This window comes from Cherax quadricarinatus, chromosome 50, assembly GCF_038502225.1.
Source record: "Cherax quadricarinatus isolate ZL_2023a chromosome 50, ASM3850222v1, whole genome shotgun sequence".
Taxonomy (NCBI): domain Eukaryota; kingdom Metazoa; phylum Arthropoda; class Malacostraca; order Decapoda; family Parastacidae; genus Cherax; species Cherax quadricarinatus.
In genome coordinates this window covers 1736576-1762604 of record NC_091341.1, presented here as the reverse complement: position 1 = coordinate 1762604, position 26029 = coordinate 1736576, and the positions used below count along the sequence as shown (strand labels likewise).

At 40.2% G+C, this 26029-nt stretch overlaps 1 protein-coding gene across 5 annotated transcripts in view; it reads right to left on the bottom strand.

Annotated features, from left to right (window-relative positions):
- The window catches only part of Afti (aftiphilin), a 223700-nt gene that overhangs the window by 193633 nt on the left and 4038 nt on the right, over window positions 1-26029 (bottom strand). For all 5 annotated transcript variants that reach the window (XM_070095388.1, XM_070095390.1, XM_070095392.1 and 2 more), the window contains exon 2: window positions 1687-1844. In XM_070095388.1, the coding sequence (XP_069951489.1) occupies window positions 1687-1828 (142 nt within the window). In that variant the 5' untranslated portion in view covers window positions 1829-1844. The remainder of the gene's footprint in view (window positions 1-1686; window positions 1845-26029) is intronic.

Here is a 26029-nt window from a genome sequence, read left to right as displayed (position 1 = left end):
CGCCTTGGTGGGATACGGCCGGTTTGTTGAAAGATGATGATCTTTATTTCTACTAGTACATACATGTACAAGGTATACAGGCCTAGCTGACATCAATGACATACTACTATATAGAAAACCCCTTGTTATTCAGAGCAACTTGGGCAAATTACGTCAAGTTTTGTCCCAGGACGTGACCCACACCAGTCGACTAACACCCGGGTATCCATTTTACTAAGGACAGCAGGTGCCCTAAGGAAAGACGTCCTAACATTTCCTGCCGTACTGGGAAACTGAACCCCAGACCTCAGTGTGTGAGCTGAGTGCACTAGTGATTGAGCTACAGGACACCTTGTCTCAAACATGCAAGGTTTCAGGTACGTTTTGCTATAATAATAATACACATCTTTATTTCTTTCTTCCTCCGTAAGCCATGCGTGTTGTAAGAGGCGACTAAAATGCTGGGAGCAAGGGGCTAGTAACCCCTTCTCCTGTACAAATTACTAAATTTAAAAATGAAAAACTTTCGCTTTTCTTTTTGGGCCACCCTGCCTTGGTGGGATATGGCTGGTTTGTTGAAGAAAAAAAAAATCTTATTTCTACAAGTACATGTACAAGGTACACAGGCCTAGTTGACATCAATGACATACTACTACAGTATATAGAAAGCCACTTGTTATGCTGAGCATTTCGAGCAAATTAGGTCAGTTTTGTCCCATGATGTGACCCACACCAGTCAAGTAACACCCAGGTACCCATTTTATACTGATGGGTGAACAGGGACAGCAGGTGTCTTATGGAAACACATCCCTAATGTTTTCCCACCATACCAGAGGAGATTTGAACTCTGGACCTCAGTGTGTGAACTGAGTGCGCTAGCGATCGAGCTACACTGCTTACACTTAGGTCACACTACACATATACGTACAAGTATATATATACACACCCCTCTGGATTTTCTTCTTTCTTACTAGTTCTTGTTCATGTTTATTTCCTCTTATCTCCATGGGGCAGTGGGACAGAATTCTTCCTTCATAAGCCATGCGTGTCATAATAGAAGACTAAAATACTGGAAGCAAGGGGCTAGTAACCCCTTCTCCTGTATACATTATTAAAGTTAAAAAGAGAAACTTTCATTTTTCTTTTTAGGTCACCCTGCCTCGGTGAGATATGACCAGTTTGATGAAAAAAAAAATATTAACATTTGTCAAGTGCATTTTCCCTAGAATATAATAAATAATAAACTTCAAATTTGGAAGTTAGCTTCTACATGAAGCAATATCACAAAATAAATGTCCATATTTCAAAAATAAAATGAGGTTTTCACAAATTTGTAAAAGATAATCATGTACAAAAGAAATGAAATAATGATGCTCGTGCATTTGTAAACTTTATACTGTTCTGTAAATAGCAATATCAGTACTGTAATATATATTCATAAGGGCATCAATGAATGCTAAAATTTTTAGAACACAGTATTTACTAACCACTACTACCTCTGTTGAAATATAATAAACAATGTTCAATTCGAACCAACTATGATATACATATATGCCTAGTATTAAGTAGTCTGTTAAGCATTAAGTTTAGTCTGCCCGAAATGCCCTGGCAAGATAGTGGCTTTCTTTGTACTTAGCAAACAAAAACTCTAATTACACATTGTAAACTATGAAAAGAAAGAAAATTCTCAATCCTTTAATCCTTAACCTGTGATATCAAATGAAGTATTATGAGTTGAGAAGTTCCCAAATTCTTCATCATCCTCCTCTTCTGGACAAGTCACAGTGGGAAGTGAATCCAAGGGAGGCGGAGACGATGACAACCTTGGGGGAATCATCTGAAAGGCCATATCATCATCTCACAACCTGGAAACAGAAATATATATACAGTGGAACCTCATTTTTCAGCCGTAATCCATTCCAGAAGGTCGGCCTAAATTTGAAGCAATATTTCCCATAAGAATTAATGTAAATACAATTAATCCGTTCCAGACACCCAAATTATTAACAAAAAATACATTTTTTAAAGATTATGTATAGTTTTACAAACACAAAACAATGACAACTAAATAAATTAAATATACATGAAAAATTAAATCATTATTACATATCTTTATTGAAGACTCTTGTTGACTTATGGAAGATAGGGAGGAGAAGAGAGGGAGTTGGGGTTATTGTTTGGAAGGGGAATCCCCCTTCATAAGGACTTTAGGTAACAAGTCCCTCTCTGGGGTTACTTCCCTTCTTTGTCTTTTAACCCTTTCAGGGTCGACAGGTCCTCTCAGAGACTTGTTCTCAGGGTCAGCCAAATTTAAAAAAAAAAAAAATATTTTTTCTTATAAAAAGATAGAGAATCTTTTCCCAATCATAATGACACCAAAAGTATGAAATTTGATGGAAAACTTACGGAATTATGCCCTTGCATAGTGGTCTCGACGATTTTTACACATCAGTGATTTTGCCCACTTTGAGCCCTATTTTCGGCCAATTCCAGTGTACTTGTCGACAAAAATTATAACTATTTTGCTAGAACTCCATTTTTTCTATCGAATAAGTACAAGAAACCACCCATTTACCGATTTCAACTATCCAATACAGTGGTCAGAATTTAGCAATTTTGCCAATTTCACACAAATTTCAAAAAATGCCATTTTCCGAATAGGGTCCAGAATAAACAAGAAAGACATTCCTGGCACTAAAATAACATTTCCTCTTTTCATTAGTCATGTCCCCATGCCTCTCTTACATTCTTTTGCTTTCCGCTTTGAATTTTTATTCTCACAAAAAAATAGAAGATTTACTGCTATGCAGATTACTGCATTGGTGTAGAAATGGTATAAATATTATCAGCACACTTGTGAAAGATTATTAGACTCACCAGTTGACGTGTATTGGACACTTAGCATGATTTGTTTACTTTTGAACTTTGGTAAAAATCGAACATTTCTAAGCTAATTTGAGTGCAATTTCAAGGTAGTTTTCTTTGTAAAACCAGTCAAAATCATCTCAATTTCTATAATATGTCTTCCATTCTATAAAATGAGACCAGGAAAACAAGAATACAACAATAAATACCTTATGAAAATACAGTGCAAAGTCACTGTTTTAATCCAAAAACATGGTCTAAGTTTTTTTTCTCTCATTACGCACTGTGTGCTGCAGGATTTTTTCTATACTGCGCACACTGACCACATAGATCCATTCTTTCATATGTAGGCCTACCAGCTTTCTCTCACTAGATTTGAGGGCGCTAGAATTTAGGCGTACTAGTACGTCAAAAACCCTGGTGCGTAAGCCGTACTAGTACGGCCGAAACCCTGAAAGGGTTAATGCCATTAGGACCAGCCTGGGAGTCACTGGACCCCTGTTGCACAAAATAACTGTCCAGAGTGCTTTAATCTGGTGTCTCTAAGATTTCCCTAAAATGGGACAAGCTTTTGTCAATGAATATGTTGCAGATATGGCTTGTTTCAGCTTGGTCAGGGTGATATTTCTCCACAAAAGTTTACAACTCATTCCACTTTGCACACATGTCCTTAATCACTGAAGAAGGCAAATCCTTCCCTCTCTCTTCCTCCTCCTCCTCCTCTGTTGAAGCAAGTTCCTCAGCTGTGGTCTGTTGCTGTTTCAGTTGAAGGTGTTGCAGCTCTTCAGTGGTTAGCTCTTCCCTGTGGTCCTCCACCAACTCTCCTGCATCCTCGCCACTCATATCCACCCCCATGGACTTCCCCAATGCCACAATAGATTCCACAACAGGCAGAGGGTTGACAGGGTCAGGGTCAGCCTCAAACCCTTCTAAATCCTTCTCGAGGACACAGTCTGGCCACAATTGTCTCAAAGAAGAGTTCAAGGTCCTGGAAGTCACTCCCTGCCAAGCCTTACCTATAAGGCTTATGCAATGGAGGATACTGAAGTGATTCCTCCAGAACTCAGAGTCAATTCTGCATCTGAGATCAGTTCAAAGCACTTTGAAACACTGCTTTTGTGTAGAGGTTTTGGAAGTTAGAAATGACCTGCTGATCCACAACAACTTCTCCATATCTTCATTTGTTTGTGATCTCTTTTTTGTTAACAGGTTTACCCCTTTTGCCAAATCAGCTTCTTTGACTTGTTCATTCTTTGCCAGGCTAGAAGTGATCATTGATTTGTTTTTGCCATACATCCTAGCAAGTTCCAGAACCCGTACACCACTCTCATATTTTTCAGGAACTTCCTTCTTAACCCTTTTAGGGTCGACAGGCCCTCTCCTAAACTTGTTCTCAGGGTCGGAAATTTTTGGAAAGAAAAAAAATTTTTTTTTATTATGAAATGATAGAATCTTTTCCCAATCATAATGACACCAAAAGTATGAAATTCGATGGAAAACTTAGGGAATTATGCTCTCACAAAATTAGTGGTCTCAGCGATGTTTACGCAACAGCGATTTCGCCCACTTTGAGCCCTATTTTCAGCCCATTCCAATGTACCAGTCGACAAAAATCATAACTATTTCACTAGAACTCCATTTTTTTCTATCGAATGAGTACAAGAAACCACCCATTTACAGATTTCAACTATCCAATAAAGTGGTCAGAAATTGGCAATTTTGCCAATTCCACACAAATTTCACAAGATGCCAATTTCCAAATAGGGTCCAGAATAAACAAGACACATATTCCTGGCACTAAAATAACATATTTTTTCTGTTCATTAGTCACGTCCCCAGGCCTCTCTTACATTTCTTTTGCTTTCCACTTCGAATTTTTATTCTCACAAAAAAAAAATAGATTTACTGTTATGCAGACTACTGCATTAGTGTAGAAATGGTATAAATAATGTCAGCGCATGTGTGTACTGTGTATGTGTATTGGACACATGGCATAATTTGTTTACATTTGAATTTTGGCAAAAATCGAACATTTCTGCTACTTTGAGCTCAATTTCGAGGTACTTTTCATTGTGAAACCAATCAAAATCATCTCAATTTCTGTAGTATGTCTTCCATTCTATAAAATGAGACCAGGAAAACTAGAATACAACCATAAATAGCATACGAAAATACACTGCAAAGATGCTGTTTTAAAGCAAAAAAAAGTTTTTTTTCTCATTATGCACTGTGTGCTGCAGGATTTCTTTTATACTGTGCACACTGACCACATAGACCCAGTCTTTCATATGTAGGCCTACCAGCTTTCTCTCGCTAGATCTGAAGGTGCTAGAATTTATGCGTACTAGTATGGCACGAACCCTGGCATGAAATCCTTACTAATATGGCACCAACCCTAAGAGTTAAATTCCATCATGCTTCTCACTTTCTTTACCAAAGGAACTTTACTAGGAACTTTCTTGGGGCCCATTGTGACTTATTTCACAGTCACACTTAATAAAAAAAAACTCCAAAAACAATGGATTTTAAGGAAATGTTTGGACGAATGCATGGAGTGTATGCTCACTCGCCGACAGACAAAGGGAAACTGACTTACCAAAGCCCAGCGTCCTGGCGGGAGAGGCGGGCTAACGCATCTAATATGGCCAATATACGAGGCAACGGCCGAAATACAGAGCAAAATTTCCACTGAAAAAATGGCCTAAATATGAATCAGCCGATAAACAAAGTGGCCAAAAAACGAGGTTCCAATGTAGTAATATTGTTAGAATTACTGACAATATGTTAAGTAAAAGGATACAAATGCAACTAATGTTACATTTTACTGTGGCAACATTTCGCTCTCCAGGAGCTTTATCAAGCCGTAATGGCTTGGTAAAGCCGTTACAGCTCGTGTGCTTGTGTCCTTTTTCTTAACAGAAATGTATAATCATCCCAACCACTTAATCCCAGCTAATAAGTTCATTTAGATACAGGTATATACATGCACAATTATCATACATAGTTTATGCTCAGTAATAATTTATGTGGAGACAAAGTCAGAAGAGTAATTGATCTGTATATTTTGATCCCTCTTCTGGGATCCCAGAAGGGATTGAAATACAGTGGAACCTCAAAAATCGAACGTTTCGAAAATAAGACCATTTTTTCGGACAAACTGTGTCCCAATTATCGAACGCGCCCCTAATTTCGGACCGACAGGTACAGGACCTGTCTGCCGGCCCACTCTGTCCGCGTCCCCATGCAGGCGCCGTGAGCAGTCTAGCTTTGTTTATGCTTGAGTGAACACTAACCTGCGGTCTCATTCACACATTTTACGATTATTTCGTTGTGTTTAGTGCTTGTGAGACCGTGAAATAAGCTGCCATGGGCCAAAAGAAACTTGCTAGTGGTACTCCTGTGGTAAAGAAAGTGAGAAACACCATAGATGCGAAGAAGGAAATAATACAGAAGTATGAGAGTGGTGTGAGACTTGTTGAGCTTGCCAGGCTGTATGGGAAAAACAAGTCGACCATCGGTTCTATCCTGGCAAAGAAAGAACAAATCAAGGAAGCTGATGTTGCGAAAGGTGTTAATATGCTAACCAAAAAAAGACCACAAATAGTTGAAGAGGTTGAGTTGTTGTTGCTGGTGTGGATCAAGGATAAAGAGATTGCAGGTGATAGTGTTTCAGAGACGATTATTTGCGAAAAGGCAAGGAAGTTGCATGCCGATCTGGTACAGAAAACTTCTGGAACCAGTGCTGATAGTGAATTTAAGCCCAGCAGAGGCTGGTTTGACAGATTTAAGAAGCGTAGTGGCATACACAATGTTGTAAGACATGGTGAGGCAGCCAGTTCAGACAAACAGGCGGCTGAGAAGTTTGTACAGGAGTTTAAGGGGTACATAGTGAAGAATTCAAACCTGAACAAGTGTTTAATTGTGACGAAACAGGCTTGTTTTGGAAGAAAATGCCAAAAAGGACCTTCATCACACAGGAGGAAAAGGCACTGCCAGGACACAAGCCTATGAAAGACAGGCTTACTCTTTTATTCTGTGCTAATGCTAGTGGTGATTTTAAAGTGAAGCCTTTACTTGTGTATCATTCAGAAAATCCCAGTGTGTTTAAGAAAAACAATGTCTTTAAGAACAAGTTATGTCTTGTGGAAAGCTAATCATAAGGCATGGGTCACAAGACAAATTTTCAAAGAGTGGGTCTGTGAAGTGTTTGGCCCCAGTGTGAATAAATACCTCCAGGAAAAGAAATTGCCACTCAAGTGCCTTCTGTTAATGGGCAATGCTCCTGCTCATCCTCCAAACTTATTAGACCTCTTGTCTAAGAACTTCAGTTTTATAAAAGTGAAGTTCTTGCCTCCTAACACAACTCCGCTGCTCCAGCCCATTTCTAACTTCAAAAAACTCTACACAAAAGCAGTGTTTGAAAAGTGCTTTGAAGTGACCACAGACACTAAGTTGACCCTAAGAGAGTTCTGGAGGAATCACTTCAACATCTACAACTCCATAAGCCTTATAGGTAAGGCTTGGGAGGGAGTGACTTCCAGGACTTTGAACTCTGCTTGGAGACAATTGTGGCCAGATTGTGTCCAAAAGAGGGATTTTGAAGGGCTTGAGGCTGACCCTGACCCAGCTGACCCTCTGCCTGTTGTGGACTCTATTGTGGCATTGGGGAACACCCTGGGTTTGGAGGTGAGTGGTGAGGATGTGGAAGAGTTGGTGGAGGACCACAGGGAAGAGCTAACCACTGAAGAGCTGCAAGAGCTTCATCTGGAGCAGTATCAGACCACAGCTGAGGAACTTGCTTCAGAGGAGGAAGAGGGAGTGGATGAGGTGCCTTCTTCAAAGATTAAGGAGATTTGTGCCAAGTGGAATGATGTCCAAATGTTTGTGCAGAAGTACCACCCTGAGCAAGCTGAAACAAGCCATCTTTGCAACAAGTTCAGTGACAGAACCATGTCCCATTTTAGGGAAATGTTAAAGAGGCGCCAGAAACAGAGGACTGTGGACAGTTATTTTGTGAGACAGGGGTCAAGTGACTCTCAAGCTGGTCGTAGTGGCATTAAAAGACAGAGAAGGGAAGTAACCCCAGAGAGGGCTTTACTTGAAGTCCTCATGGAGGGGGATTCTCCTTCCAAACACTAACCCCAACTCCCTCTCTCCTCCTCCCTATCTTCCAGATGCCATCACCAATCTTCAATAAAGGTAAGTAAAAATGTTATTTTATATGTACAGTGGACCCCCAGTTAACGATATTTTTTCATTCCAGAAGTATGTTCAGGTGCCAGTACTGACCGAATTTGTTCCCATAAGGAATATTGTGAAGTAGATTAGTCCATTTCAGACCCCCCAAACATACACGTACAAACGCACTTACATAAATACACTTACATAATTGGTCGCATTGGGAGGTGATCGTTAAGCGGGGGTCCACTGTATTACTATACATAATTAAAAACTATAGTATTTGTTGTATGTAAAACTGTAATCTCTATAAAATGTATTTTTTATGTGAATATTTTTGGGTTTCTGGAACGGATTAATTGTATTTCCATTATTTCTTATGGGAAATATAGCTTCAAATTTCAGACTTTTCGAATTTAGAACTAGCTCCTGGAACGGATTAATTTCGATTTTTGAGGTTCCACTGTATACAGATCAATTAATCTTCTGAATTTCTGTCTCCATGTGGATTATAACTGAGCACTGACAAGTGTTTATTATACTTTACTTACTCAGTTTAACATGTGTAAATTATCTAGGATAACCGAGAAAAGTCAGACCTGAGTTCTGAAGAGGGGAAAGTAGAGCGTCAGAATTCTGAAAAATGGGGAAGGATGCCTGATTTTGATGGTTTTTATTTGAATTTTGATATGCGTATGTTCACAAAGACAGCCAGGAAATGAGTGGTGAATGTGCTTTCCTTTTTTTGATCTACTCATCCTTCTAAAGCTTAAGTCGGTTTCTTACATATCGTTTTAAGCAAATTTCTTTATTTACTTTAAGTTAGGTTAGATTAAGATTACCTTGGTTAGATTGCTATCTATTAAAAATTAATCATTGAGTATTCATTGATTTGGTATCCATGGTTTCAGTTATTCACGGTTTACTATGGCCCAAAAATACCTCTTAATTTTGCATAATAATGGCCTCAAAGAGCAAAAGTAGAAAAGCCAGCAGGTCTTCAAAGCCTAAGAGAAGCCATGAAGTGCTTCCCATCAGTGAAAAAGTGATAATTCTCCACTTATTGTGCATAATTTATCAATTAAACTTTATAATAGGTATGTATAGGACTTATATACATGTATAGGGTCTGCTACTATCCATGGTTTAGGTATCCATGGCAGATCCTTGGAATATATCCTCCATGGAAATGGGGGTCCTACTATGTATATCACAACACCGATATGTGCAATAATAAATATAGGTGATAAAACTTTTGAAGAGCAAGCCAAAAACAGGGAATACCAAGTATATTCTACAATACACAGTGAAATAATTTTTGTCAAAGTCATAAATCCAACTCTCTCTCTGATCTCTTTGGTGAATTCCGAGAGTTCTTCTACTCCCAGAACCCGGCCATGGGCCAGGCTTGTCTGCTGCTTGTTTGGTCAACCAGGTTGTTGGTGCTGGTGGCCTGCTGCCCCACATATCCATCACAGTCTGGTTGATCTGGCACCTAGTGAAGATACTTGTCCACTTTCCTCTTGAAGACTTCTCCACCTGTTCCAGAAGTGCTTCTGATATCTTCTGGTAAGTTGATAAGGAAGACACTTGTGCAACTGTTAGGTAACTTTATTCCAAACTGTTTTGCCTACACAATAGGCTTCTTCAGTCAAGTACAGAGGAGGCAGCAGAAGCAATAGAGATGTAAAGATGATATAATCAGTCTATCATCCTTGAAGATTTAATTTTGAGATAGTAGTCCCTTAGCATGGAGAACAGTTTTGTTCCATGGAGCAAGCCTGGAGCCTCAGCCTAGAGAAGAGTTTTGCTTCATGGAGCAAGACTTCTCCAGGCCGAGGGACTGAGCACCTCAAAACTAAGTCTTCAAGGGTGATGGACTGATTACATCATCTTTACATTTCTACTGCCTCCTCTGTACTTGACTGAAGAAGCCTATTGTGTACACAAAATATTTTGGAATGAAGTTAGCTAACTGTTGCACACCTATCTTAATAATCAACTTGTAGGTTTTGTATACCATTATCATATTCACTCATCTACTGGTAAGATGCTGAATAGTTTGGGGTCATGGATGTTTATACAGTTTTCCCTTATTATGCTCACTGCGCCCCTGCTTTTCACTGCGTTTTGCTTCTTAACAACAGTAAATACTGACTTTGATTAGGAGAATGACTGGTCTGCCTTGGGTCAGCTAGCCCTAATGGGAAATGTGCAATGTGCTAGGAAAACTATTATCATGTAAGAATTATTAAATTATTCATTCAGTACAATTTATTTTGCAAAAAAAATTAAGTGAAATTAAATAATTTTTATATTTCTAAGGAATTACATTAGTGTGCACCCCACTTAACTACCTGGTTGGAGAGAATTCTGTAGAGCAACGTGATAAGTCAACTTTATTCATAACTGTATCCCCATCACATCTAATCATATAGTAATCAGAGGAAAGATACAGTGAACCCTGGGTTATCGGCCATAATCCATTCCAGAAGGTCAGCCTAAAACCGAAATGCCCAAAAACCAAAATAATATTTCCCATAAGAATTAATGTAAATACATTTACAATTAATCTGTTCTAGACACCCAAAAATATACACAAAACAATGAGAACTAAATAAAATAAATAAATGAACATTTAAATCACTATTACATACTTTTATTGAAGACTTTTGTTGGCTTATGGAAGACAGGGAGGAGGAGAGAGGGAGGACTGATTATTGTTTGGAAGTGGTTAGCTCTTCCCTGTGGTGATCCACACCAATAAAAACTTCTCCACATCTTCGATTACTGGTGACCTTTGTTTAGTTAGCACAGTTACCACTTTTGCAACATTAGCTTCCTTGATTTCTACTTTCTTTGCCAGGATGGAAGTGATTGTTGAATTGGATTTCCCATACATCTTGACAAGCTCAATCATCCATACACCACTCTCATACTTTTCAATAGTTTCTTTCTTAAATTCTATCATGTTTCTCACTTTCTTTACCAAGGGAACTTTACTACAAACTTTCTTTGGGCCCATGGTTGCTTATTTTGCAGTTGCACTCAATCAATAACCACAAAAAACAATGGATTATAGCGAAATGTTTGGATGAATGAGCAGAGGCTTTTTCACTCGCCCAGAGACACAGCCAGACTGACTCGCGAACGCGGCAGAGCGGCAGGTGGACACATCCAGAAATCTCACTGGAGACATACAGAGCTACTCCCCAAATGAATGATGAGATCTCTCTCAAAAGAGTAAATCTTAGTGTAGGGAAAATCATAGGAACAGTAAGTTTATTCAGATACAAGTACTTATACATAAATAATGCTACATAAATTATCATACATAGCAGCATATGTGTAGATTACCTAGGATAACCCAAAAATATACACTTAATAACAATAATAATAATAATATTTATTTTGACATAATACATGGTTGTACAAAAGATATAATAGTTGGGTGTACATGCCAAAAGCCCCTTAATGCAGAGCATTTTGGACAAACTTAAAATGAATTTAAGATTAATATAGTCATTAGAGGAGTTATAGTGAGTACAAGAGAAATGAGTATTATTAGGTAATGCTATATGGCTTTAATAAGTCTGGTAGAGAAGTTCAGTAGAGAATAATTACACTATTGAATTAGTTTATAAAAATTACAGTACAGTGGACCCCCGGATATTGTAGTCATCGGATTTCCTAACATTTGGTAATCGTAATGTTTTTTCAGTGATTGTCATTTAGCACGGTAATAGTCATTTGTTCCAAATGCATACGAGTGGCCCCACACACCATTCCATACCATTCACAGTCATTCTGCCGTTGTTTATCAGCGAGTCACCGTCACCCCATGAGTTCATATGATACAATTCGTAATACAGTGGACCCTCAAGTTTCGAACTTTCATTCCAGACGGCTGTTCAAGTGCTGTTACCGAACAAATTTCTTCTCATCAGGAATAATATAAATTAGATTAATCTGTTTCAGACCCCCCAAAATACACTTACACAAGCACTTACAAAAATACACTTACATAACTGGTTGTGTTGGGGCGGTTCTAAACTCAAGGGTCCACTGTATTCCATTCTTTCTGGTGCACGCAACTGCTAAATAAGCCACCATGGGCTCAAAGAAAGTTCCTAGTGCCTGCCAGCCCTTTGGTAAAGGGCTGAGAGAGAGGGGAGACTGTGCCTTCTTCGGTGATTCTGCGATATGTACGATACTAAAGCAGCAGGAGTCGATAAAGGCTTTAGCGCCAGCCAGCGATAAAGTGTAGCATTAACAGTGCAGCAAGCAAGTTAACCAATTAATCGAGAGAAAAAGGACAGCACAAAACTGACTCCTCCAAGGTTGCTGGAGTTATATAGGGCGACTGACAACACTGCCGTATCTGCTGCGTCATCACCACCACTACGTAAGGCTTATCTTTCAGTGGCCCTTATACATCCAACAACAAACACAACACCACTCGTCACATACATAATGACATATTTTATTCATTCTAGACTATATATCATGCTGCTATGTTATTAATGTTGTTTATTACGTCATATTAGATGAATTGTGCTAGATAAATAAGCTGTAGAGTTGATATTAGTGTCATATCAAAGGACTATCTTGTCCCGACTCCAGACACACTCCCCTGCCGCTGCCACAATTCCTAACATATGCCAGGAACAGACCTCCTTGGAACACTTTTATGAGCAACAGGGATCCAGTGACTCTCAAGCTGGTCCTAGTGGCATTAAAAAGCAAAGAAGGGAAGTAACCCCGGAAAAGGACTTGGCACCTGAGGTCTTTATGGAAGGGGATTCCCCTTCCAAACAATAATTTCTCCATCCTCTCCCCTCTGCCCGTCTTCAATACACTAAGAAGAGTCTTCAATAAAGGTAAGTTTCATATTATTGTTTTATTCTTCATGTCTCATTGTTTTCTGTGTAGATAAATGTATATTTCATGTAAAAAATTGTTTTTTTAATACTGATGGGTGTATAGAACGGATTAATTAGATTTGCATTATTTCTTATGGGGAAAATGAATTCGGAAACAGTCAAATTCGGCTTTAGTCATACTCTCTGGAACAGATTAATTACAATAACTGGGGGTCCACCGTATTACAACAGAACAATTTAAAACAATTTACAATATGATGTACAGTGGAACTCTGGTTTTCATATTAAATCTGTTCCAGAAGGTTTGTTCTAAAACTGAAAAGTACGAAAACCGAATTAATACAGTGGACCCCCAGATATAGGCTGGTGCAGAAATCGGCCAATTCGGAAATCGAGCACTTTTTTCGGCGAAATTTCCCCCTGGATTTAGGACATATGCTCGGAAATCGTTGGTATGAGACGCGTCCACCCAGCCGCCAGACGTGCTTCCTCATGCATATCACAGTCAGTCTCTCTCATCCAGTAAGGAGTACTGTACGCCTTCAGCCACTGTTTTTTGTGCTTTCCTCGTTGCTTTTGCGCTTGTTTATTGACTGTGAAATGAGCCACCATAGGGCCAAAGAAAGTTCAGTGCCAGCCCTTCGGTAAAAAGGTGAGAAACATGATAGAATTCAAGAAATAACTCGTAGAATGAATTGCAAAGTTTTGTGGAGAAATATCACTACCACCCTCTACAAAGGTAGAGGGTAGTTGTGATGGTGATAGAGGGTGGTAGTGATGGTGGTAGTGGTAGTGATGGTGGTAGTGGTAGTGATGGTGGTAGTGGTAGTGATGGTGGTAGTGGTAGTGATGGCAGTGGTAGTGATGGTGGTAGTGGTTGTGATGGTGGTAGTGGTTGTGATGGTGGTAGTGGTTGTGATGGTGGTAGTGGTTGTGATGGTGGTAGTGGTTGTGATGGTGGTAGTGGTTGTGATGGTGGTAGTGGTTGTGATGATGGTAGTGGTTGTGATGGTGGTAGAGGGTGGTAGTGATGGCAAACAACTGAAGATGTTGAGAAGTTGTTGTTGGTGTGGATCAAAGAAAAACAGTTAGCAAGAGATAGTGTTATGGAGGTGATAATTTGGAAAAAGGCAAAGCAGTTGCATGTGGGTCTCATAAAGAATATGCCAACAATAGGCATAATCTTCAATAAAGGTATGTAATGTTCATTTATTATTAAAATTACTACTTTATATTTCTCTCTCATTTTTTCTGTATGTAAAACTATAGGTATCCTTAAAAAATATTATTTTTTAATATTTTTGGGTGTCTGGAATGGATTAATTGGATTTACATTATTTCTTATGGGAAATATTCAGTTTCAGGCCATTTCAGATTTAGGCCAACCTTCTGGAACGGAGTACGGTCAATAACCGCGAGTCGACAGTATTTCTCGTAAGAAATAATGTAAATACAATTAATCCATTCCAGACACCCAAAAATATTAACAAAATATACATTTTTTTAAAGAATAACCATAGTTTTACATACAGAAAACAATGAGAAATAAATGTAAATGACTAATTTTAATGATAAATGAACATTACATACCCTTATTGAAGACTCAATGGTGTAATGAAGAAGCTGAGAAGGGGAGACAGAGTTGGGTTATTGTTTGGAAGGGGAATCCCCCTCCATAAGGACTTCAGGTATCAAAGCCCTCTCTGGAGTTATTTCCCTTCTTTGTTTTTTACTGGCACTGGATCCCTATCACACTAAAAATCTGTCCAGAGAGCTCTTTAACCCTTTCAGGGTTTCGGCCATACTAGTACAGCTTATGCCCCAGGGTTTTTGACATACTAGTATGCCTAAATTCTAGCGCCCTCAAATCTAGTGAGAGAAAGCTGGTAGGCCTACATATGAAAGAATGGGTCTATGTGGTCAGCGTGCGCAGTATAAAAAAAAATCCTGCAGCACACAGTGCATGATGAGAAAAAAAACTCTGACCGTGTTTTTGGATTAAAACAGCGACTTTGCACTGCATTTTCGTATGGTATTTATGGTTGTATTCTAGTTTTCCTGGTCTCATTTCATAAAATGGAAGACATATTATAGAAACTGAGATGATTTTGACTGGTTTTACAATGAAAAGCACCTTGAAATTGAGCTTAAAGTAGCAGAAATGTTCGATTTTTACCAAAGTTCAAAAGTAAACAAATCATGCCAAGCGTCAATACACGTCAACTAGTGAGTCTAATATTCTTTCACAAGTGCGCTGATATTATTTATACCATTTCTACACTAATGCAGTAGTCTGCATAACAGTAAATCTTCTATTTTTTGTAAGAATCAAAATTCAAAGTGGAAAGCCAAAGAAATATAAGAGGAGCCTGGGGATGTGACTAACGAACAGAGAACTTTTTATTTTAGTGCCAGGAATGTCTTTCTTGTTTATTCTGGACCCTATTCTGAAATTGGCATCTTTTGAACTTTGTGAAATTGGCAAAATTGCTAAATTCTGACCACTTTATTGGATAGTTGATATTGGTAAATTGGTGGTTTCTTGTACTCATTCGATAGAAAAAGTGGAGTTCTAGCGAAATAGTAATGATTTTTGTCGACTAGTACACTGGAATTGGCCGAAAATAGAGCTCAAAGTGGGCAAAATCGCTGATGCGTAAACATCTTCGAGGCCGCTAACTTTGCCAGAGCATAATTCCGTAAGTTTTCCATCAAATTTCATGCTTTTGGTGTCATTATGATCGGGAAAAGATTCTCTATCTTTTCATAAGAAAAAATATTTTTTTTTTTTTTTTGAAATTTGGGCGACCCTGAGAACAAGTCTCTGAGAGGGCCTGGCGACCCTGAAAGGGTTAAGATTTGCCTAAAATAGGACAAGGTATTGTCACTGAACATGTTGCAGATACGGCTTGTATCAGCTTTGTCAGGGTGATATTTTTCAACAAAAGTTTGTAACTCATTCCACTTTGCACAAATGTTCTTAATCATTGAAGAGGGCACCTTCTCCCATCTCTCTTCCTCCTTCTCTGAAGGAATTTCCTCAGCTGTGGTACTGCAGCTCTTCAGTGTTTAACTCTTCCCTGTGGTCCTCCACCAACTCTTCCACATCCTGGCCACTCACATCCAACTCCATGGACTTCCCCAAAGACACAGTACATTCCACAACAGGCGTAGGGTTGACAGGCTCAGCCTCAAACCCTTCAAAATCCTTCTTTTGGATACATACGTCCTGGCAAGCTCAGCTAAATGTACGCCACTTTTGTATTTTTCTATGATCTCTTTCTTGAATTCTATCATGTTTCTCACCTTTACCATTGGGCTGGCACTAGGAACTTTCTTTGGGCCCATGGTGGCATTTTTCAGTCACGATCAATAACAAGCACTAAAATTGTGAAATGTTTCGGATGAATGCTAACTCAACCAGTAGCAAAGCCAGACTGATGGCATTCCCAGGCAGGCAGACACATATGATACGTATGATTTCCGGATTGACGTATGAAAACCGGAACAAAATTTCGCCCAAAAAAGGTGTTCTAAGTTAAGCAGTCTTAAATTATTTAGGAGTTTTTTTGAGTAACCTTTGAGTAACTGGTATGTATTAAGTAAAGTGTTTCTGGTTAATTTTGGGTGATGAGGTGATTTCTAAGTAGTGCCTTTAATTGATTTGCAGGCCGGGGTTCTTTAGTGTGTTCAGGCAATGAATTCCAGATCTTCGGGTCCTTTATGTGCATAGCATTTTTGCATAGGGAGAGATGGACAAGAGGGATGTTGAAGAGTAATTTGTGCCTTTTGTTATGCTTATGTGTTCTTTTGTAGTTATCAAGGAGTAGTTTGAGATGAGAGTTTATATTTGAGTATAATGTTCTGTGTGTGTAGTAGGCACAATAATAAGTGTGGATGTTTTGTATATTAGGCAAGTTAAGGCTCTCAAAAACCAGTTGAGTGTGCTGTCTAGTACAGGAGTTCATAATCAATCACACTGCAGCTTTTTGTTGTGTTTTTAAAGGTTTGAAGTGATTCGATGTGGTTGAGCCCCATGCATAAATGCCATAGGTGAGGTATGGGTAAATGAGAGAGTGGTAAAGAGCAAGAAGAGCCATTTGGGGTACATAGTACCATCTCTTTGAAAGGATGCCTGCTGTTTTGGAGACTTTCTTGGATATTTGCTGTATGTGGGTCTGGAATTTGAGACTGCAGTCAAGGTAGAGACCTAGAAATTTACCATGTGTGTGTCTTGAAACTGGTGAACCATTTATCAATATGTTTAACTGTACATTTGAAGCTCTGTTTCCAAATAGCATGAAGTAGGTTTTGTCAGTATTCAGAGTAAGTTTGTTGGTAGTCATCCAAGTAGATATTTTAAGTAGTTCATCAACAGTGTTAGTATGGTTGGGTTTTTGTAAGAGAAGTCATAAGTAGTGTCATCTGCAAATAAAATGGGTTTAAGGAGTTTAGATGTGTTTGGGACTCCAACAAGAACAGGTTGTGTAGTGGGGTTAGCTCCATTTGTGTATACATACTGGTTTCTGTTGCTAAGATAAGATTTTAGGTAATCAAGAGAGTGTCCTCTGACCCCGTAATATTCGAGTTTTAGGTGCAATAGGTCATGGTCAACTGTATCAAAAGCTTTTTGTAAGTCTATGAAAAGTTCCAGGGATTTTTATTTTTTCAAGTGCCGAATATATTAGTTCAAGCATGTGTATAATTGAATCGTTAGTACTTTTTTTTGGTTTAAATTCAAACTGACAAGGGTTAGGTATGTTGCAGGATACTAAGTAGGAATAGACTTGTGTGTGAATTAATTTCTCAAAGATTTTAGATGGTAGGGGCAGGTTTGATATAGGCCTGTAGTTGTTCAATTCAGTTGGATCACCTCCTTTGAGGATCAGGGTGACCCTTGCTGTCTTGAGTATGGATGGGAAGATGGAAGATTCAATGGATTTGTTAAGAAAAGTTGCAATAATTGGTGACAACACATGAGAAACTTTTTTATGCATGAGTGGTGGTAAGTTATTTAGGTGTCCTGCCTTGTTCTTTAGTGTTTTGATGAGCAAGATTTCAGTAGGGTTTATTGGGGCTACAAATAGAGTATTTGGGTAGTTATCAGTGAGGTAGTCTTTTGGCAGAATGTTTGATTTTAGGATTTTGCTTGTTAGCTTTGTTCCTATGGCCAAGAAAAAGACATCAAGTTTGTTGGCAGTACCTGTTGGCTGGAGGAGAGGTTCTTCTGGTTTTGCTAAGTTAATCACTCTGTTTTGAGCCAGCTTTTTAGATCCTAGAATTTCAGATAATGTTTTCCAGGTCTTTTTCATATCACCTTTTATGTCATGAAATCTGTTTTCGTGATGTTTTTTTTTTTTTTTTTTTTACCTCCTTATTAGATTAGTATTGACGAGTAACGTTTTGGCAGATCCTTTGTTATTAGACCCATTCTGTACTGTTTTTTATCATGTGGATGTTTTTTATCAGTAGATTTGAGGATGCTGTTTTGTAACCCAGAGGCTGTTTAGTCTCTGCTGTGATCTGCTTAGTTTTTACTGGACAATGCCTGTTATAGAGTTTTTGGGTTTTTTGTAAAAAAAAAAAATATTAATGCATTCATCAATACCGAGGTTGACTGCTGGCTCATTCTGCCAGCCGATGTTACTTAATGCTGAAATAGTTATTAACTGATGACTCGTCATGTAGTCGGAAGGTGATCTTATTTGTGTCCTGGGGCAGTTTACATAAGTTGGTTATGAGAAAGGTGGGATAGTGGTCAGTGGAATTGTTATCTGTGATTATGCCTGCTCTTAATGGGGAATATGGTGTTTGTCCAGATATGGTCAAGTAAAGAGGCATTTGTCTCAGAGATTCTTGTAGGTTTTGTTATACTTGGCAGAAGTAAGCAGTTGCTCATAGTGTTTGTGAATTCAGTTACTTGTGGGTCATAATCATGGATGAGGTTTATGTGAGTGCCAGCTAGAGCAAACAGTGCAGCAAACACCTGAAATTCACTGATGTCATGTAGTATTAACACTCCCATTTTAAGAGGAAAATGATTCTAACCCTGAGTTTAGTGGCTTTGAGGTGGACGTGGCCACAAGTGGTCGAGGAAATATAAAAAAAACTCGATAACAACCCATGTCCAATATTTGTGCAACACCCTTTCAGAATGTCTTATAACCTATGCCCTAAGTCAAGAGAAACAATTCTGGCTGGCTGGCAGGCTGGCTGGCTGGCTGGCTGGCTGGCTGGCTGGCTGGCTGGCTGGCTGGCTGGCTAGCTGGCTGGCTAGCTGGCTGGCTGGCCAGCTGTGTGGCTGGCCGGCTGCTGGCGGCCTGGCTCTATCTCCGTTTGTCTGTCTGTATCTATGTCTATCTCTGTCTCTCTATCTCTGTCTTTGTCTCTTTGTCTCTGTGTCTGTCTATCCCTGTCTATCTCTGTCTATCTGCTTCTGTCTATCTCTGTCTCTCAGGTACACACAAATACACACATACATAGTGTAAATTACCTAGGATAACCCAAAAAACCCAAAGTGCTATACTCTGCTTGAAGATGAGAGTAAAGGTGATGACGCAGTCTTGTGGCTCTCTCTGAGACAGAGAGCTAGACGGACAGATAGACAGGGAGCTTGACAGACAGACAAATAGACAGATATGTTTGTGTACCAGTGAAAACAAAGGAGGGCGATGCTCATCAAACATCACCTCTAATCTTTTCTTATCTGCTGCACCCTCCCCCACTCTCGTGTATGCTCATCAAAGGTCAGCTCTTATCAGATTTTATCTCATATTATCATGTCACTGTCAGGGGTGGACTTTTTTTTTTCAGGCTTCAAGGGAACTTATTATTTTATTATTATTACATAATACTACTACTACGACCGCCGCCGCCGCCTCCTCCTCCTCCTCCTTCTTCTTCTTCTCTTCTTCTTCTCTTCTTCTTCTCTTCTTCTTCTTCTTCTTCTTCTTCTTCTCTTCTTCTCCTCTTCTTCTTTTCTTCTTCTTTTCTTCTTCTTTTCTTCTTCTTTTCTTCTTTTCTTCTTTTCTTTTCTTCTTTTCTTTTCTTCTTTTCTTTTCTTCTTTTCTTTTCTTCTTTTCTTTTCTTCTTTTCTTTTCTTTTCTTCTTTTCTTCTTTTCTTCTTTTCTTCTTTTCTTCTTTTCTTCTTTTCTTCTTTTCTTCTTTTCTTCTTTTCTTCTTTTCTTCTTTTCTTCTTTTCTTTTCTTCTTTTCTTCTTTTCTTCTTTTCTTCTTCTCTTCTTCTCTTCTTCTCTTCTTCTCTTCTTCTTCTTCTCCTTCTCCTCCTATTCCTCTTCCTCCTATTCCTCCTCCTATTCCTCCTCCTCCTATTCCTCCTCCTCCTATTCCTCCCCCTCCTATTCCTCCTCCTATTCCTCCTCCTCCTATTCCTCCTCCTCCTATTCCTCCTCCTCCTATTCCTCCTCCTCCTATTCCTCCTCCTCCTCCTATTCCTCCACCTCCTCCTCCTCCTATTCCTCCTCCTCATCCTCCTTCTATTCCTCCTCCTCCTCCTCCTTCTATTCCTCCTCCTCCTCCTTCTATTCCTCCTCCTCCTCCTCCTTCTATTCCTCCTCCTCCTATTCCTCCTCCTCCTCCTATTCCTCCTATTCCTCCTCCTTCTATTCCTCCTCCTCCTCCTATTCCTCCTCCTCCTTCTATTCTTCCTCCTCCTCCTCCTATTCCTCCTCCTCCTCCTCCTTCTATTCCTCCTCCTTCTATTCCTCCTCCTCCTCCTCCTTCTATTCCTCCTCCTCCTCCTCCTATTCCTCCTCCTCCTCCTTCTATTCCTCCTCCTCCTCCTTCTATTCCTCCTCCTCATCCTTCTATTCCTCCTCCTATTCCTCCTCCTCCTCCTTCTATTCCTCCTCCTTCTATTCCTCCTCCTTCTATTCCTCCTCCTCCTTCTATTCCTCCTCCTCCTCCTTCTATTCCTCCTCCTCCTCCTCCTTCTATTCCTCCTCCTCCTCCTTCTATTCCTCCTCCTCCTATTCCTCCTCCTCCCCCTCCTTCTAGTCCTCCTCCTCCCCCTCCTTCTATTCCTCCTCCTCCTATTCCTCCTCCTTCTATTCCTCCTCCTCCTCCTTCTATTCCTCCTCCTCCTCCTATTCCTCCTCCTCCTTCTATTCCTCCTCCTCCTTCTATTCCTCCTCCTCCTATTCCTCCTCCTCCTCCTTCTATTCCTCCTCCTTCTATTCCTCCTCCTTCTATTCCTCCTCCTTCTATTCCTCCTCCTCCTTCTATTCCTCCTCCTCCTTCTATTCCTCCTCCTTCTATTCCTCCTCCTCCTCCTATTCCTATTCCTCCTCCTCCTTCTATTCCTCCTCCTCCTCCTCCTTCTATTCCTCCTCCTCCTCCTCCTTCTATTCCTCCTCCTCCTATTCCTCCTCCTCCTCCTTCTATTCCTCCTCCTACTATTCCTCCTCCTCCTTCTATTCCTCCTCCTCCTTCTATTCCTCCTCCTCCTCCTCCTCCTTCTATTCCTCCTCCTTCTATTCCTCCTCCTCCTCCTATTTCTCCTCCTCCTCCTCCTTCTATTTCTCCTCCTCCTCCTTCTATTTCTCCTCCTCCTCCTTCTATTCCTCCTCCTCCTTCTATTCCTCCTCCTCCTTCTATTCCTCCTCCTCCTCCTCCTATTCCTCCTCCTCCTCCTCCTATTCCTCCTCCTCCTCCTATTCCTCCTCCTCCTCCTATTCCTCCTTCTATTCCTCCTCCTCCTCCTATTCCTCCTTCTATTCCTCCTCCTATTCCTCCTCCTTCTATTCCTCCTCCTCCTTCTATTCCTCCTCCTCCTCCTTCTATTCCTCCTCCTCCTCCTCCTATTCCTCCTCCTCCTCCTCCTCCTTCTATTCCTCCTCCTCCTCCTCCTTCTATTCCTCCTCCTCCTCCTTCTATTCCTCCTCCTTCTCCTTCTTCTTCTTCTCCTCCTTCTCCTTCTCCTCCTCCTCCTCCTCCTTCTCCTCCTCCTCCTCATCCTTCTCCTCATCCTTCTCCTCCTCATCCTTCTCCTTCTCCTCATCCTTCTCCTTCTCCTCCTCCTCCTCCTCCTCCTCCTCCTCCTTCTCCTCCTCCTCCTTCTCCTCCTCCTCCTTCTCCTCCTCCTTCTCCTCCTCCTCCTCCTCCTCTTCATCCTTCTCCTCCTCCCCCTCCTCCTCCTTCTCCTCCTCCTATAACACTTAGAAAAATGTGCTCTTTTTTTTCCAATAAAAAAAAAAAAAATTATTTTTCAAAATATTCGGGGCACTGGGGTAGTGAACGTATATACAGTGCATATGTTTGGACCGTTTACGGGTTACACAAATTCGCTGCTAAGTGAGGAGAATGCTATAATGGTAGTGAGTTTGTGTCAACCATCTTTGGTATTGTTTTAATGTCACCTTTGCACCATTAATAACATTTCTGGTATAAGTATTTTTAAACGTTCATACAGTAGTGTACTGTATGTTGAAATAAACAGAATAGAGGAAATCAGCTCTAATATACATTTAGGTATAAATACTGGTTAGAGAGCCCGTCGTAAGTCCGAGGCATTGGTAAATGAGTATGTCGCTAAGTGAGGAGAGGCTGTATATTGAAGGCAATGAATGTTGTTGAAATTATTATTATAATTATAATCATGGGGGTGCTAAACCCATAAGATTATGCAGTGCATGTGGGCAGGGGAGGATGGAAGGTATTCAGGCTCAATTCAGGAAATCAGAGCACAGATCCAATTCCCTACATCAAGAGCCCCTCACCAGCATCAAGGAACATCCCTTTGAGGGGTGTTGAAATTTAGAAACAGCAAGTACCCATCACATGAGAAGCTTGTCACTGTGTTACCCATGATATGGAACACATCTCTTGAGAGGTTTGTCTGTTATTCACTGCAGAACCTGTCATATAAGCAGCATGTCATTGTGCTACCATTCACATAAGGTTTGTCACTGTGGTACCCATCATGTAAGGCTTGCCACTGTTATACCCATCATATGAGGTTTACCACTCTTATACCCATCACATGAAGTTTGCCACTGTTATACCCATCACATGAGGTTTGCCACTATTATACCCATCACATGAGGTTTGCCACTATTATACCCATCACATGAGGTTTGCCACTGTTATACCCATCACATGAGGTTTGCCACTATTATACCCATCACATGAGGTTTGCCACTATTATACCCATCACATGAGGTTTGCCACTGTTATACCCATCACATGAGGTTTGCCACTGCTATACCCATCACATGTGATCTGTCACTGTGGTACCCATCACTTAACCCTTTGACTGTCGCAACCCCCAATCCTGAGGTGTCTCCTGGTGTCGCAATTTTTTTTTTTTTTTTTTTTAAATCTAATGAAATGATAGAGAATCTTTTCCCGAAAAAAAAAAAACGAAATTTGATGGAAAACTGACGGAATTACGCTCTCACGAAGTAAGCGACCTCGGCGATATTTACAAATCGGCAATTTCGCCCACTTTGAGCCCTATTTTCGGCTAATTCCATTATACCAGTCAAACAAACTCATAGCTATTTCTTCAGAACTCCATTTTTTCATCGATTGAGTACAAGAAACTGCCCATTTACCGATTTCAACTACCCAATAACATGGTCAGAAATTTGCAATTTGGCCAATTTCACGAAAATTAAAAAATATGACAATTTCAAAATAAGGTCCAGAATGAACAATGCAGACATTCCTGGCTCTAAAATAACATTGTCTTTGTTCATCAGTCATGTCTCCAGGCCCCTCTGATATTACTCTTGCTTTTTATTTTGAAATTTTATTCAAACAAAAAATAGAAGATTTACTGTTATGCAGACTACTGCAATACTGTAATAATTGTAAAAATTACATCAACCCATTCATGACTGCATATTAGAATGGCTATTTGGACATTTATTGGACAATGACATCATTTGTTTACTTTTGAACATCGGCAAAAATCAAACATTTCCCGTACTTTCTGCTCCATTTACAGGTTCTTTTTATAGTAAAATTAATCAAAATGACCTCTATTTCTATAATATAGTTTCCATTCTATCAAATGAGACCAAGAAAACGAGAATACAACCACAAATACTATACGAAAATAGACCACAAAGTCGGCATTTTAATTAAAAAAAAACGGTCGGAGTTTTTTTTTCTCATTATGCTCTGCGTGCTCCAGGATTTTTTTATATGGTGCACACTGACCACACAGACCCATTCTCTCACATGTGGGCCTACCAGCTTTCTCCTGCCTGATTTGAAGCCGCTAGAATTTATGAGTATATATACGTCAAACATGGTACCTCGTAAACGTATATATACGGCCGCGACAGTCAAAGAGTTAATGCTTGTCAAGGATATACCCATCACATGAGGCTTGTCACTGTGGTACCCATCACATGAGGCTTGTCACTGTGGTACCCATCATATGAGGCTTGTTACAGTGGTACCCGTCACATGAGGCTTGTCACTGTGGTACCTGTTGCATGAGGTGTGTCACTGTGGTACATGTCACATGAGGCTTGTCATTGTGGTACCTGTCACACGAGGCTTGTCACTCCTACCTCTCACATTCTCACATGAGGCTTGTCACCGAGGTAACTGACACTTGAAGCTTGTCACTGTGGTAACTGTCACATTAACATTGTCACCGTGGTAACTGTCACATGAAGCTTGTCACTGTGGTAACTGTCACATGAGGTGTGTCACTGTAGTGTCTGTCACATGAAGCTTGTCACTGTGGTAACTATCGAATGAAGCTTGTCACTGTGGCAACTGTCACCTGAGGTGTGTCACTGTAGTAACTGTCAAATGAGGCTTGTCACTGTGGCAACTGTTACACAAGGCTTGTCACTGTAGTAACTGTCACATGAGGTTTGTCAGTGTAGTAACTGTCACAAAAGGCATGTCACTCTGGTAACTCTCACATGAGGCTTGTCACTGTAGTAACTCTCACATGCGGCTTGTCACTGTAGTAACTCTCACATGAGGTTTGTCACTGTAGTAACTCTTGCACGAGGCATGTCACTGTAGTAATTGTTATATGAAGCTTGTCACTTTGGTAACTGTCACATGAAGCTTGTCACTGTAGTAACTGTCACATGAAGCTTGTCACTGTAGTAACTGTCACATGAAGCTTGTCACTGTAGTAACTGTCACATGAGGCTTGTCACTCTGGTAAATGTCACATGAGGCTTGTCACTCTGGTAACTGTCACATGAGGCTTGTCACTAACTAGTAACTGTCACATAAGGCTTGTCATTGTAGTAACTGTCACATGATTCGTGTCACTCTGGTAAACGTCACACGAGGCATGGCACAGTAGTAACTGTCACATGAGGCTTGTCACTGTAGTAACTGTCACACGAGGCTTGTCACTGTAGTAACTGTCACATGAGGCTTGTCACTATAGCAACTGTCACATGAGGCGTGTTACTCTGGTAACTGTCACATGAGGCTTGTAAGTGTAGTAACTGTCACATGAGGCTTGTCACTGTAGTAACTGTCACATGAGGCATGTCACTCTGGTAACTGTCACTTGAGGCTTGTCACTGTAGTAACTGTCACATGAGGCATGTCACTAGTACACTGTCACATGAGGCCTGTCACTGTAGTAACTGTCACATGAGGCTTGTCACTGTAGTATCACATGAGGCTTGTCACTCTAGTAACTGTCACATGAGGCTTGTCACTCTAGTACAGTCACATGAGGCTTGTCATTGTAGTAACTGTCACATATGGCTTGTCACTCTAGTAACTGTCACATGAGGCTTGTCACTGTAGTAACTGTCACATGAGGCTTGTCACTGTAGTAACTGTCACATGAGGCCTGTCACTGCAGTAACTGTCACATGAGGCTTGTCACTGTAGTAACTCACCTGAGGCATGTCACTCTGGTAACTGTCACATGAGGCTTGTCATTGTAGTAACTGTCACATGAGGCTCGTAACTGTCACCTGATGCTTGTCACTCTGGTAACTGCCACCTGAGGCATGTCACTCCGGTAACTGTCACATGAGGCTTGTCACTGTAGTAACTGTCACATGAGGCTTGTCACTGTAGTAACTGTCACCTGAGGCTTGTCACTGTAGTAACTGTCACCTGAGGCTTGTCATTGTAGTAACTGTCACCTGAGGCTTGTCATAA